Raw genomic sequence first — 15,788 nt, 5'->3', positions numbered from 1 at the left:
TGCACAGGATGATAAGATAATCCAGGAAAAGTTTTAAATATGAGCTAAAACAACAGCAGTAGGAATCAATGGGCAGAAAAGCGGTATCTTAGTAAGGGAGGATAGTCATAGTTTGCTGATCCAACCTGGTTTAAAACACGTATTTGCTTCCATGTCTACACCTAAGTGTGACTGTCTTGCAAGTGAGGACAGCGCTACTTTTCATGACAGTTAAGCAGCATGCTAGCCTCCTTTCTCAAACTGTCTTCAGGATGTCTTTAAATATTGTTGCATATGTCTGTAGATGAGTTGCTTTGTGGACTTTGTGAATTTCCTGTAGATTATGTTTGTTTTTATAACAACAGAAACAACAACAAAAAAAACCTTAGTGATTTTGTTCTCTCCCTGCCTGTTCCCAGAACCCTCACTTCATAGTGGAATTATTGTAGCAACTCCCGTTGACCTCACTTCTCCATCTTTCTCCAATTCAACCCATCCTGCTCAGGCTTTCAGACATGTCTTTCTTAAAATTTGATTTATCATGTTAGGTGTTTGTGGCAGAGATTAAGTTGGTTAGAATTTCCAAGATTTTTCTAGGTCCTCCAAAATTTGGTTCACTCACACCATTGAAAATTGTCCCTCAGTATTTGCCAAATTAAATGCTCTTTTCCAGCCAGACTAACATCCTTCATCACTGCTATGTGCCCTGTTGGTTTACTTCTCCTTGACCACAGAGTGAATCTACATTGCATATATATATAGGTTTAATAAATGCTACTTGAATAGTAATCTCAATCTGTCCAAATTTTATCATTCTTTAAGGATTGGCTCAAACCCATTACATAGCATTTTGTTGCAACTACTCTTAAAATGTGAATTAAACCTCTGGAGTCATATCACACATCACCTGTTTATTCAATCTTTTTTAAAATTTTCTATTATATGCCTGACTTCATGATAAATACTGTACTGCACATTTTCTCACTCTCCCCCAACCCCAGGCCTCCACTAGATAGTGACTGCTGTGGAACTGAACATATAGTAGGTGCCAATAAATACTTACTGGTTGATCATTTATTACCTCCATATTTCCCTTCTTATGTCCTATATATGTTAGACAACTTCCCCAAAACCTTCTCCCTGATTTGTCGAGTCTTTACACAGTACACGATGGGGTTCATTAGGGGCGGCAACAACAAGAATATATCTGCAATAAGGATTACAATAAGGGGGCTTTTGTGCTTGGCAAAGCGGTGTATGGCTGCCAGGGTGATGATGGGTATGTAGAAAATGAGCACAGCACAGATGTGGGAGACGCAGGTGTTAAGGGCCTTGAGTCTCTCTGCCAGAGATGCGATGCTGAGTGCAGTCTTCAGGATCAACGTATAAGACAGAACAATTAAAGCCAAGTCCAGCATAGTGCAGAGAGCGACAAAGAAGCCATAGATAACATTAATCTTGTTGTCAGAGCAGGCCAGCTTCATGGTATCCTGATGAAGACAGTATGAGTGAGAGAGGACATTCTTCTGACAATATTTCAGTGTCCTTAGAGTGAAGGGAAATGGAAGCACTAAGAGAATGCTTCTGGTGGCTAAGATCAGTCCCGTTTTAGCAACTTTGTTGCTAGTGAGGAGAGAATTATAACTCAGGGGGTTGTGAATGGCAAGAAAACGATCCAGAGACATTGCTAGAAGCACTGAGGATTCCATGACCGTGAATCCATGGATGAAGAATTCTTGAGCGAAACAGGCATTGGGAGAAATTCCCATGGCATTGAATAAGAAGATTCTCATCATAGTAGGAAGAGAGGAGAAGGACAGGCCCAGATCACAGATTGCCAACATGGCAAGGAAACAATACATGGGCTCATGAAGTGAGGGCTCTGTCTTTATGAAAAAGAGGATGGCACTGTTGCCTAAGATGGCAACCAGATACATGAGACAAATGGGAATGGAGATCCATAGGTGAGCATGTTCCAGTCCTGGAATTCCAATCAGAAGGAAAAGCTGAACCTCAGAGTTGTTGAGAACAGACATAATCAGTGGGAATATGAGCTCACTGGCCAGATCTGAAATCACATAAAAAGAAAGCAGTCACACTTTTGGATAAAACTTGGTGTCGGGAGATGAAGTTGTTTTTAAATACACTACTTAGAAACATATTTGATGTAATATTAATAAAATTTAATTTTGAACATTTATCCAATGTCCTTAAACATGTTCATGTCCTCCAGCATGGGAATTTTACTTATAACAATTGATCCTAAGATCTTTTTGCCAAATATTAAAATTGTGTCAAAGTAAAGCTGCTTTGATTCAGTCAGTGACGGACACTCAGAATCTCTTCCACATGAAGCTCAGTCATCCCCCTGTTGGCGTCATAACAAGATCCCTGACTTCATGGAAGAAAGTTTAAAAATAATAGTGTAAGAAAATAATCAGAGATCCGGGAAAATATCTACACTATGGTGAATATTAAATGCTAGAAAGTAAATTTATAGACTAATTTGTCTTAAGTTCATGAGATTGGTACTTATTATCCACATTTTACACATGAGTATAAACATTTTTCTAGACTCTATAAATCATGAACAGATATCTTTAAAGTATTAATATTGATTATAGAATGATTTCCAAAAGAAGAAGTGGGAGAAATGGAGCAGGATACACCTTGGGAGTTATGTATCCTTACTGTCTTCATGTTTGTAGTCCTATACGAAATGTGACAGCTCCTAGCTCAAGGACTTGTGGGCCACACTTTAGGTTATTATTTCACTGTTACAAGGAAAAGTGTTGAAGCCACCTACATTTTCAATAGTAGACTTGTTTTTACACAGAGTGTGCTTTTGGATGTGGGTTTGAACTTCAGGAGAAATAGCTCAACAGAGGTATCTGAGGTCATGAAAATAGATGAGGTCACCAGGAAAAATGCAAAAGATACAAAGTTTAAATCTCAGATAGAATCCTGAGGAGCGGCAAGATTGTTGACAGCATCTCGCATGAGACTATCCAGAGATCTGGGGGAAAAACCATGAGCGTGGGATCTAGTGGATGCCCAAGGAAGAGACTACTGCAATGAAGATAGTCACCAGATCAAGTGTTGCCAAGATTTCTTAGAATTTCTATAGTCTGACACAAAAACATCTGGGTATATATCTCCACTTGGCAATTTACTGTCTGTGTGAATTTAGGTATGCTGCTTAGGACTTCAAGCACATGTTTACTCTTTATCTTTATAAACGATAGTGTCTGTCACATAGTTATTTTAGGTGATCTGATATAGTCTTTAATAGAATGAAGGCAATTAGTAAATACCAAATACTAGTAATTATTTCAACAAAATTCCCTAACCATTTCTTCAACACATCCTAGACAGGCTGAAGAGACCTTTTTCTTTCCTTCTTTTAATTGACAATAAGGCTTACTATTATTTCTCATACTATCAAGTAAATGGGATCCTACTAAGATCAGAGTTAATAAAATCATGTTTAATCTTCAGACCATGCAACCCTGTCCATAGTCCATTTGCACACACACGCATACGCACACGCACACCCCCCCACATGAGCCACTTCCTCTTCCTCCCCGTGACTATTTTTTTAGATATGAGCTGTTTAACAAAGCCCTTGCTTTAGGTTTCCGAAGGGATTTTTAACCACTTGCACGTACCAAAGCTAGATGCTCAGTATGTCCTTGAAAGATAAGAGCAAGAACCCTCAACTTTAACCTCCACTTTATCTAGATGTACCTACTTTATTTCCCTCGGGGATGCAGGCCCTTGGGAGGAATAGAAAAACAGCCTGCTCTCTGGGATCTCCGAGGAAACTTAAATAGAAAGAGTTTGACCCAGTACATTAACTCTTTGGTACCCAGCGACACCAGCAGGACCTAGAGACAAGTTGTGAGGAAAGCAATTGGAAAACCACTCAAGTGAGAGATGAAGGCTAGAAATCATATTGACAGAGGAAGCATGATATACAGCAGTCATAGAGACTGGGCAACACAACTCAAAGAACAGGTTATATATAATCAAAATATTTCAGTTCCAATTTGAGGCCACACCACTTTCCTCTTTTGCCTCAGTTTAATCATCCACAAAATGAAAATAACAATACACAAATATCACATATTTAAGAAAGTACTTTACAAACTATAAAATGGTTTGCCAATGATTCCATTTACTTACTTGATCACTTTTGGCAAATGTCAATAGCTGAGCCTCCTGCCACTCCCTGTTAGATTTCCAACCGAGTAATCCAAAATTCTGTGTGTTCCAGGCTAATGTAAAATAATACAAGGGGGAAATTCAAATAAACAGAAAAGAATTAAGAAAACTAAAAGGGGTAAATATGTGAGTAAACATAAAATATTTTTTATCTTTTCTCAATTGCTGGAAAAGATACTTTATTTTTTCAAGGTAAGAGAATTATAATACATTGATAGATTCATAATAAAGGTAGAAATGTATACTTGGCAATAATTGCATGCAGGTCAAAATGAGATAAATGGAAGTATACTGTTAAAGGTTTATTATATTATTTATGGGGCAGTATAATATTAACTCATGATGGACTCTGATAAATTAAGGTTGCATACCATAATCCAAGGAGTAACTGTAAAAAGACAAAAAACAAAAAAGTGTAGACAAAAAGTCAACTGAGGAAATAAAATAGAATATTGAAACATACTTGAATTGATTTGATTTAAAGATTTAAAATAAATAAGTGAAGTTGTGACAGAGAAGAGAAAACAGATGGGACAATGAGGAAGCAAAATAATGACAGACATAAAAACTAACTGTATTAATAATTGCATTAACTCTAATGGGCTAAAGACCCCAATGATGAAACAGCACTTGTCACACTAGATTAAAAAACATGCTGATGACAAAAGTTGCATGTGAAATAAAAGACACAGATAGGTTAAGCATAAAAGGATGGAAAAAAAATATGCCATGCATTCCAATACATATGATGAATGTAGCCATGGATCCCTGACCACATCGGATTTAAAGCAAGATATATCACCAAGAAAAAAGGAGACATTTTGTAGTGATGAAAGAGTCATCAGGAAGTCATAACAATCTTTTTTTTAATTGATGTATAATCAGTTTACAATGTTGTGTCAATTTCTGGTGTTCCACATAATAGTTTGGTCATACATACATATATTCATCTTCATATTCTTTTTCATTATAGGTTACTATAAGATATTGAATATAGTTCCCTGTGCTATACGGTATAAACTTGTTGTTTATCTGTTTAATATATAGTAGTTAGTATCTGTAAATCTCAAACTCCCAGTTTATCCCTTCCCACTCCCTTTCCCCCCTGGTAACCATAAGTTTATTTTCTATGTCTGTGAGTCTATTTCTATTTTATAAATAAGTTCATTTGTCTTTTTTTTTCATATTCCACATATAAGCAATATCATATGTTGTTTTTCTTTCTCCTTCTGGCTTACTTCATTTAGAATGACCATCGCCAGGTCCATCCATGTTGCTGCAAATGGCATTGTTTTATTCTTTTTTATGGCTGAGTAATATTCCATTGTATAAATATACCACAACTCCTTTATCCATTCATGTGTCAATGGACATTTAGGTTGTTTCCACATCTTGGATATTGTAAATAGTGTTGCTATGAACATTGGGGTGCATGTGTCTTTTGAATTAAGGTTCCCTCTGGATATATATCCAGAAGTGGGATTGCTAGATCATATGGTAAGTCTATTTTTAGTCTTTTGAGGAATCTCCATACTGTTTTCCATAACGACTACACCAAACTACATTCCCACCAGCAGTGTAGGAAGGTTCCCTTTTCTCCACACCCTCTCCAGCATTTGTTGTTTCTGAACATTTGAGTGATGACCATTCTGAACTGGTATGAGGTGATACCTCATTATAGTTTTGATTTGCATTTCTCTGATAATCAGTGATACTGAGCATTTTTTTCATGTGCTTTTTGACCATTTGTGTGTCTTCATTGAAGAATTTTTGTTTAGGTCTTCTGCCCACTGTTGGATTGGGTTTTTTTTTTTTTCTTATTAAGTTGTATGAGCTGTTTATATATTCTGGAAATTAAGCCCTTGTCAGTTTCATCTTTTGCAAATATTTTCTCCCATTCTGTTGGTTGTCTTTTTGCTTTGCTTATGGTTTCCTTTGCTGTGCAAAAGCTTATGAGTTTAGTTAAGTTCTGTTTGAAGAAATCATAACAATCTTAATGTCTATCCATGTAATAGGAAAGCTTCAAAATACACACAAACAAGTAACAGGACTAAAAAGAAAAAGACAAATTCATAATCAGATTTGAAGATTTTAGTACTTCCCCGGTTGAATGTTACTTGGTTGTATATGTAGATAAAAATCATTTGAACTTATACTTCAGTTGTCTACATATTACTCTATGTAAATTTCAATAATAAAAAATGGAAAAAAACTCCATTGGCTATAAGAAAAAAAAGAAGAAACAAAGAAATGATGAACTTAAACTAATATATCAATTAATTTGGAATTAAATGGTGTCTTGGTAGCTTTAAGTGCTTTCCCTAATCTCTGGGGCAGGCTCTCCTTCCTATGATATGTTCAGGTCTCCAGAATTGGTGGAATATCCCAGTCTGAACTTTTCATGGCCTGTGGAAACCAATGAGTTAACACTATGGCCCTATACCAGGCCCTCTTCTGGGAATTTCTACAAAATTTCTCAGGGAAATCATTTGTTTACAGAACATAGTAAAGATGGAAGAATTGGTGTCCCGTGAGTACAGAACTCAGAACACAGTTCAAGGAGTCTGTGATCTCTAGATAAAGGTCTCGGTCAACAGATGTGGTACTGAGGCTGAGAAGCCTCTGGCCTAAAGTCACCTTTGTTTCACTGTGTGGTTAAATGGTAAGTGCAATAGTGCCCTAACATAATATTGTCTCAGTATGGCACTGTATCCTGGCACGTGTCTGAAATATGAGTACTCTATGAACTGGGACTTAGAGAAGAAGACTATGACTAAGGGTGGCTTGATGGAAGCTCCAGAATTTTGATATAGGAGGGACTCAGAGGTTAAAAAATAATACAATGGGGAAATGGAGGGAACTTTTTTGGGAAGAGGAATTGGAGGTTGGATCAATTGCCAGAGGCCAATGATTTAGTCGATCATTCCTACATAATGAAGTTTCCATAAAACCTGAAAGACAGGGTTTGGAAAGTTTATAGTTTGGTGAACACATGAAGATTTGGGAAACAGTTACACACTCAGGGAAGCGTGAAGACTCCATGCTCTTGCCACACACCTTGTCCTTTGCATCTCTTCCATCTGACTGCTCATGAGTTCTGTGAGCTGCTCTAGCAAATAAGTCACCCTCTAGGAGGGTTGTGAAAACCTCTCATTTATACCCCGATGTTTGTAAGTACAGGTAACACCCTGTACTTGTGACTGGCATCTGGAGTCCATGAAGGGGTATGTGGAACCCTCTAATCAGTAGCCAGTTAGTCACAAACACAGGTGACAACCTAGACTTGTGGTGGGCACCTGAAGTGTTTGTTTAGGGGGCAATCTTAAAGGATTCAGCTCTTAACCTGTGGGGTATGATGCTATCTGTGGGTAGACAGTGTCAGAATTGAGTTGAATAGTTTTAGGACACCTTGCTGGTATCCCAAGAATTGCTTGGTGTTGTCTCGGATGCACCCCTCCCCCACCAACACACACACACACACACACACACACACACACACACATTGGAACTGGTTCTCATAAATCTTTTAGTCATAATGTATTGAAATAGATGCTAAATTTATAGCAATAACAAAAAAACATAAAATTGACACTGCAATGGGTCAAAATTGTAGTAACTAGGTATATGTCACAGTTTTGGATATTAATAAGAATGTAAATTATATAGTTCACTGTGATCTTTGAATCAGAGGTAAATGACAAAGAGCTAGTCAAAGCAAGAAACATACCTCTCCCCATCTTCAAATCAGAGAAAATCCTCACATAAGGCTTATGGATAATACCTGCTCTGAAAGAAGGAAAGAATCTTCAAGCACCTACTCAGAGGGAAGAAATAATTCCCAACATCAGTTCAGTTTAATGGAAATCAATTCAGTTTAATAAGGTTCAACTAATAATGACTGAATGTGTGCTGTTTGTCAGGAACCATGCTTGATATTGATAATATCAAGATCCTTAAACACAAACTGTGATCTTAATAAACTTATTGGCTACTGAGGAACCATGGAAGGCAATCAAGTAATCAGCCAATCACAGGACCACTGTGATACTGTAATAGAGTTAGAATGCAAGTTACAGTGAAGGGCATAGACTCTGCTTGGAGTGATCAGGAGGGAAGAATTCAAGGAGTAAGCCACTGCTGGTTTGACCTAATTAGACTTGTCAAGGAGCTATCTCTGTACACTTTCACCCTGGGGATTTTAGAGGTCAGAGTGTCTACTACCCAGATTACGACATAACCACTGCCTTATCCTTTTCAAAAGTGCACCTCAGGTCTGGAAGAGGCTTTATCCTTAATGACAATTCACTAGCATCTCATTCTGGAGGATGAACTGGATGAAAACATTGTGTTTCTGATTCCTAATAGTCAAGAGTCCTCTAACAAAACCTGAACCTCCCAATTAAACACTTTCTCTAGGCAAAGAGGGTAGAAACTGATAAGCATTATGTATCTTGAAATCTCATTGTCTCCAATGAACTTAATTCCAAAAAGAAAGGTACAGTCTTACAGGTACATAGTTAAATCAGTTGTCTATGAAAAATCTCTATAGTTGTAGAACATCTATGTATCTTATGGTGTCAGAAAAAAAGGGATCCAGACAGTATCTATCTCCTGCATCACCAACATACTATGTCTCTAACCTTGCCACCCACCATGGCTGGCCAATAGTCCAGCTGACCAAACCACTTTATATCTATGAGAGTCTATACTGGACTGCAGAGAAAGTCCAAGAATCCTTTCTCTCTCCCCAAGCTCAAGGATGGAGAACACTGCTATGTATTGGTCATTTTTAAGGACATTCTATCTGCTTACATACAAGAAGATGGGATTTTTCGCTGTGCTGTAAGAGAGGGTTAAGTCAAGCACACATGACCTATTTTCTGTCCTTCCTTTGTGCTGCTTCCAATGAAGAGCTTGTGAGTAAAATCAACTTTAAAAGCTCAAGGCCTGGCCTGAAAAATGTTTGGAGCAAAAGACTCTAGAAATCAGAGAAAACACTTACTAACTGCTGTCACATATTGAAATCCTCCTCTCCTGATTTTTTTTTTTTATTCTAGGCTTACTCTAAATCAAGCAAAAAGAGTTACCTTATAGTTCAGCCTGACTTTCTAAGTTGCTTCATTAGATTAGGGGTGAGTAGGGGCAAAGCCTCATAGTAAAAGGGGAATTTATTTGTAGGTCATGCTCTTTATGTGGATATTATTTTCTGAGCACTTTATGGAGAAGTGTGATTGATCCAGACAGTACCTATATTCCTGATTCTCCTTGTCAATTAACATTATCTGACTCTATTATCAATAGTCTGTTTAGAAGAACTACCCCATTCTTTTATTGCCTATTATGAGAAGGCTTTCAAAACTGTATTTTCTTTGTTTCTGTCTTAGACAAAAGTACAGAAAGGAGGGAGATGAGAGTAATAGACCTATGTTGAGAGTGTCATTTCAGATTCAGGAATAAATAAATACTTTCCAACCAATTCATCATGCACACTCTCAATTCCTCTAAAGTTGAGATCACCACCTTCTTCCTGATTGGCATCCCAGGGCTGGAGTATGTTCATGTTTGGATCTCTGTCCCCATCTCCCTCATGTACCTGGTGGCCATCTTGGGCAACTGTACCATCCTCTTTGTGATCAGGACGGAGCCCTCACTCCACGCACCCATGTACTACTTCCTTTCCATGTTGGCTGCCTCTGACCTGGGCCTGTCCCTCTCATCCCTCCCCACTATGCTGAGGCTCTTTGTTTTCAATGCTACAGGGATTTCCCCAAATGCCTGCTTTGCTCAAGAATTCTTTATCCATGGATTCACAGACATGGAGTCCTCAATGCTCCTGGTCATGTCTTTTGACTGCTTTTTGGCCATTCACAGCCCTCTGATATACAGCTCCATCCTCACCAATGCCAGAGTGGCCAAAATGGGCCTGGTGTTTCTCATTAAAAACATGTTCTCAGTGCTCCCATTTCCTTTCACTCTCAAAAGATTGATCTATTGTAGGAAAAGCCTGCTTTCTCACTCTTATTGTCTCCGTCAGGATGTATGAAGCTGGCCTGCTCTGACAACACAGTCAACTTTTTCTATGGTTTCTTTGTTGCCCCCTGTATGATGACAGACAGTGTGTTCATTGCTGTGTCCTATGTATTCATCCTGAAGACCGTGATGGGAATTGGTTCCCATAAGGAGCGGCTCAAGGCTCTCAACACCTGTGTCTACCACATATGTGCCATACTTATCTTCTATGTGCCCATCATTGCTTTGGCCTCCATGCACTGCTTTGGTAAGCACAAGTCCCCAGTGGCCATGGTCCTCATTGCTGACATTTTCTTGCTGGTACCACCTCTGATGAACCCCATCATCTACTGTGTGAAGATGCGGCAAATTCGTGAGAAAGTTCTGGGGAAATTGGGTCTAAAATAAAGGTATGGGGAAAATGAGGCAGGGTCAGCCAGGGTCAGGGAATAAAAAATACTTTTTGAAGCAAGGTATTGTGGATGTTACATTCTTTTCTTTCTTAATCATCCTTCTGGTCAGTACAATACATGGACTGGGTATTGAGTTTTGCAAGCTTAGGACTGACATGGACATTGACAGGTGTGTGTAGGATAGTTCTGTAATATGATTAGAATCATAAATCAATACAAGGATATGAAATTTTAGTTACACTGTTTACTAGGATAAATACACATGGAAGTAGCAGTTGCTCCCTCTTATAAATAATGAATATCAGAGTAGCTGGAGGTTAAGGACGTAACCCGAAACCAGTTACTGATTTTCTTTCATGAAACCTTCAGACATGGTGTATTTGTTGAGGGGACTTCAGTCAAGTTAATGTGAATTCTTGATTTCCCATTTAAGTGAAAAATCTATTGTCAAGTATGAGTTGGTTAAAGATTTTCTGCCTTTGCTCTTTTCTTAACAATCTAATCTGGACAATCAGTAATTCTCGTTTACTTTAGAGCTCTAATAGCCTTGAATCATGATAATAAGCTCTCTCATGCCTTCTTTAAGACAGACCAGGTTTTTTTCTCTACCCTACAACAGGGTTCCAGGTAGTCATAGCTACTAAAAGGAGAACAGAGGGACAATTCTCCTATTGGTAAGAAATAGGAATCCTAGTAGCACAGTAATTTTTAAAGCACGAATATTATTGATTAATTGCCCTAAAATATATGTTCTAAAATAACAGTTTTCATGCTTGTTTCAATACTTGGTATTTTCATGTTTGGTAGTTGACATTAAATTACATTAAACAAGCTAGTAATAATTTTAAACTAGCAGAAAAAATGACTGTATATTAAGCAATATAAAATCATATTCATGCAGATATAGTTCCATTTTTTAAAAGATAAATAGCCAACTAGAGATGATTGGCTATCTCAAATTATTCCTATAAATTCATTTGTTTCTTGTTCACCTTTTATTTATGGGTATTAAGTAGGGGACAAAGGTATAAAATGTAAAATTTAGAATAAGCTAGCCAGTCATTCACAGTTTGTACTGTGGAAGTCAAAGAAAATTATTGTTAATAAATTTCAATGTTTTACTTCCTAAGTTGAACTCACAAATAGTATTATTGTGTTCCAAAGAACCATTTTGAAGAAGTTGTTCTCTGATGGCTAAACATTCATGTAGATTTGATGTCCCCAGGTGAGCTTAACTGAGTTCTTGTTGTTCAGTAGCTGACGTTTTGATGTCCCCTGCTTAATCAGGAAAGGGGGGAACAGCCTTTTGTACCTCCTCCCAGTTTGTATTACTCAGTTCCTTCTCGGTGGCCCCTAACACTCTCCAATTATGTTATGATTATTAGTTCACATGTCTGTCTCTCTTAGTTGTATTTTATTTCCTAAAATAACTGCATAGAGCAAATTTATTGACATATCATCAGTACTTGTTCCGTGCACATAAAGGATATCTGGATAGTAGTCTGACACATTTCCCAACTCCTTTTGAAAAAAAAGCAATCAGAACAACAGAAATAAAAGCTTTGACAATTCATAATATGATGATAAACTACAAGCACACAAAAGACCATCAGGAGTGATAGAAAACCTATGGCCAAAATCTGTAAAGAGTAACTATCATTTTAAGTCAAAGAAGCTGCCCTAAAAACAGTTCATGTTCTGTTTAACCACAAGAAAAAGCAAATACATTGCCATGAAAAACATGAGGAAGAATATTTATTCTCTTTTTAGCATTTGCCCTTAACTCAGAAATTAAAATCTTTACAATGGCTCAAGTCATAAGATGTCAATAGATGTCATTTCTCTATCGAAGAGTGAATAGGTTTCAAATTTTCTGTTTTCCTCAATTTCCAATCAAGCATACAGTAGCATGTATTTAGGAATTTACCAAAATAATCCTAAAAATAGATTTATAAGAGTAAACTGGAGAATATAAGATAAAAATAAACAGAAATTATAATAAAGCTCTGTAAGAAAGTGACATTTATTAAACAGGTATAAATTGTGTGTAGTTTGCTTAACAAATCAGTGGTAAGAACAAGGAACTATAACAAACACACTACAATATACCATACATGATATGAAAACTTAACATATAATTAAGGAATATCAGACCATGATTGAAAATAGATTGATTATTCAAATAATAGTGGTAGAAATAATTAGCACCTATTGAGAAAATATATTTGTGTGTGATCTTTTATCATACACAAAAATGAACTAAAATAAATTAAGAATTAAGTACAAAGGAAAATTTTAAATCTACATAAATATAAATAAATAACATTATCTCTGGATGGGAATAATTTACTAAGGAAATAGCAAAAATGGAAAAGCAGAAATGAAAAGTGGTATACATTTGTACTGAAAAGCAATTAGGTATATGAATAACATTTAAATAGTTATAATTTAGAAGACAATAATGGAATATACTCAGTGTTGACCAGGTACCAGACGTCGGGCTATATATTTACCTGTATTAACCCCACTAATTTTTTGCAAGAATGTAGGAAGATAGATTTTATCAGATTGAGAAATTAAAGCTTTGAGAAGTTCAACAACTTTTCCAAGGACACAGAGCTATAGTGTTAGAAACTTGAATCTAACCCAGGCAGTGTGTTTCCAGAGCCTACAAACTTTTCCACTAAATTTAATAATTCACATTCTAAATGTGATCAAATATGTATTTATAAGAATATATTTTGAGGGTTATTTGCTATGATAAAAATACTATAAACTACTGAAATAAATAATAGGAAATGTAACATAAACCATGATGTACATATAATATTAAATATTATTTACCCATGCAACACAGCATCAACAAATAAGTGGTTAAGCACTATATAAGATGCTAAGGATTAAATAAAACATAAATCTTAGGTCCACTATCAAGGAGCATATAGTCTGGAGGTGGAGAGAAAAAACAGAATTAACTTCACTGAGTAAAGTATGGTAAGTTTAAGCACACATATAAAAAAGCACAAATGAAAAAATGGCAATTTGCCTATTTTATTGAAGAATCAGAGGAAAGCTTCCTGGAGAAAGTTAAATCTAATGTAAAATATGATTTAATAGAGAATAATGATTAATAACAGGCAAATAAGTAAGATACACATTCATATGTACACTATTATTTTTGTTATAAATATAAACTGTGTGTGCATATATGTTGGCTTATTAAAAAAGATTAAGGCATAAATCATATGATTCTCATTGATAGGATTGTGAATGATTTTTCTGTCTTTTAATACTTTTCTATATTTCTCAATATAGTCACGGAATTTTAATTGTGTATAAATATATATACATATATGACATTTATAATCAAAAAACCCTCCAAATATATTAAATGCATTGCTTGAATAACAACAAAGTGCAAAATCATGTCCTAATAGCAATTACTATAAAGTACTCTGATGAACATGTTTTTGGCATTGAGCAGGCGATTTTGGCTTTGAGCAGTTGCATTTTTGAGCCAGATATGAAATGTACATTTGGAGAACTAAAAGATTAACACTCATATGGCGCATTGCCTTCAATACTGACCATCATAAAACTGGAAGAATGACTACACATTTCCATAATTACTTATCCAAAACCCTTGGAATTGAATTCAGAATTTTTTATACTTTAAAAAGATCCTATAACCCTTGAGGAATTATCCTGTATTCTAGCACAACTATATCACTGAAATCAAATGTGTTAATATTCACTCAGTGGGAAATAAATCATGACCATAAATATAGTCATAGCCGTTCATGTTAGCTTTATTGTTTGCTGCCAATATATTTTCACATCAGATTTGTGAAAATGAAAAAAAAAACCATATTTTTCCAGTTCTTTTTAAATTTATGAATTGTGAATAGCAGTATGGATCTACAAAGAAAAAATTTTAGAAAGGTCTTCCAAAGAAGCAATTAAAAAGCCATGGATATTGTTGAAAACTGGTGAGGGAAATTTTGATGGTTAGATTAGAGTGCAGCCTGGGTTGTATTCTCTGCCATAGATTGGTTGCAGGCTTAGAGTCTGCTGTAGTGTGATACTCTGTAAGAAAAATTATTTTTTCTTCTCTGTTTCATAGTTCTTCCTTTCTACTGGCCTTTCTTAGCTGCTATATAAGCCTCCTTTCTTCTCTAGGTGCAGTAATGTCTGGGCTCAAAACCGTAAATGCTGAAAAATATCATTTGGCATTTTATGTCATTTCCTAGAGTCCTCAGAGAGTACCATGTAACCTCATCTATAACATGTCCAATTTCGTGAGTGTTTTCTCTGCCTCACCCTTATCCTTCCAACCTTTATCTAACTTCACATATTGAAATTTATAAATTCTTTTACTTAAGTCTCTTTCCTTAAGATTGTTTTATTCTGGGCTTACTAATAGGCTGCTTGACTAATAAAATTCTTCTATCCTTAATCCTTTTTCTGCAACAAAGTATAGATGTTCTATGTCTATAGCTAGATGCATCTTTTGACTCTTAAACTTTTACATAATAGTTGTATTTTATTCTGTTGAAGAAGTTAGAATCAAAGAAACACTTATTAGGCAGCAACATGAGCACAGAGAATTGAAATCTGAAATACTGAATTGTGATATAATGAAATACAAAGACTTCCCACAAAGTGCATGAGGCCAAGAGAGGTTCTGGTTGTGATACTGGCCTTGGAGGCTCAAAAACTGAGTGTTATTTCCAATTGCAGTACTTTCTGGATGGTCATACATTGGTCTTTCTCCACTTAAAATACTGGCTTCTGCCACACACATGTGTGATGTTTAACCTACCCCAGGGAGATAGCAAAGAACCCAAATATGCTGTATAAAAGAGAAAATCATACAAATAAGGTTCACAATAAACTGTACGTGGATATTACTGTTAAGGATTAGAGAAAAGGGGATTGGGGCTTAGGCAAAGCAGAGTCACAGATTTGTCAGTGCTTGAGCTGAGCAGAAAACTGAGGCAAAGAAACCAGAATTTGTGTGTTCCCTGACCACTGGGAATAAGTTGATATAGGGAGAGGAGACAGGTGGCTCCGATCAGAGTATCTGCTTGGTCCATGGAGCTCAGATATGAATTTCTGAGGGGAACTGAAATTTCATAACTCTGTGTATGAAATTGAAGTTAG

General features: G+C 36.3%; 1 protein-coding gene and 1 pseudogene across 1 annotated transcript; one reads left to right on the top strand and one right to left on the bottom strand.

Annotated features, from left to right (window-relative positions):
* Nucleotides 1-1,035: 1,035 nt before the first annotated feature.
* On the bottom strand, nt 1,036-2,047 carry OR51A7 (olfactory receptor family 51 subfamily A member 7). The gene has a single exon (XM_006203417.3). The coding sequence runs from the start codon at nt 2,013-2,015 to the stop codon at nt 1,077-1,079; it is 939 nt and encodes a 312-aa protein (XP_006203479.2). The 5' UTR covers nt 2,016-2,047; the 3' UTR covers nt 1,036-1,076.
* A 7,638-nt stretch (nt 2,048-9,685) lies between these two features.
* On the top strand, nt 9,686-10,620 carry LOC102545119 (olfactory receptor 51A7-like; annotated as a pseudogene).
* Nucleotides 10,621-15,788: the final 5,168 nt, after the last annotated feature.

This window comes from Vicugna pacos, chromosome 10 (assembly GCF_048564905.1).
Source record: "Vicugna pacos chromosome 10, VicPac4, whole genome shotgun sequence".
Lineage (NCBI taxonomy): Eukaryota > Metazoa > Chordata > Mammalia > Artiodactyla > Camelidae > Vicugna > Vicugna pacos.
This window is presented reverse-complemented; position numbering and strand designations above follow the sequence as displayed.

Bases quoted from the DNA above. Each gene is read 5' to 3' on its own strand.
- OR51A7 (XM_006203417.3), bottom strand. From the start codon at position 2,015: ATGTCTGTTCTCAACAACTCTGAGGTTCAGCTTTTCCTTCTGATTGGA.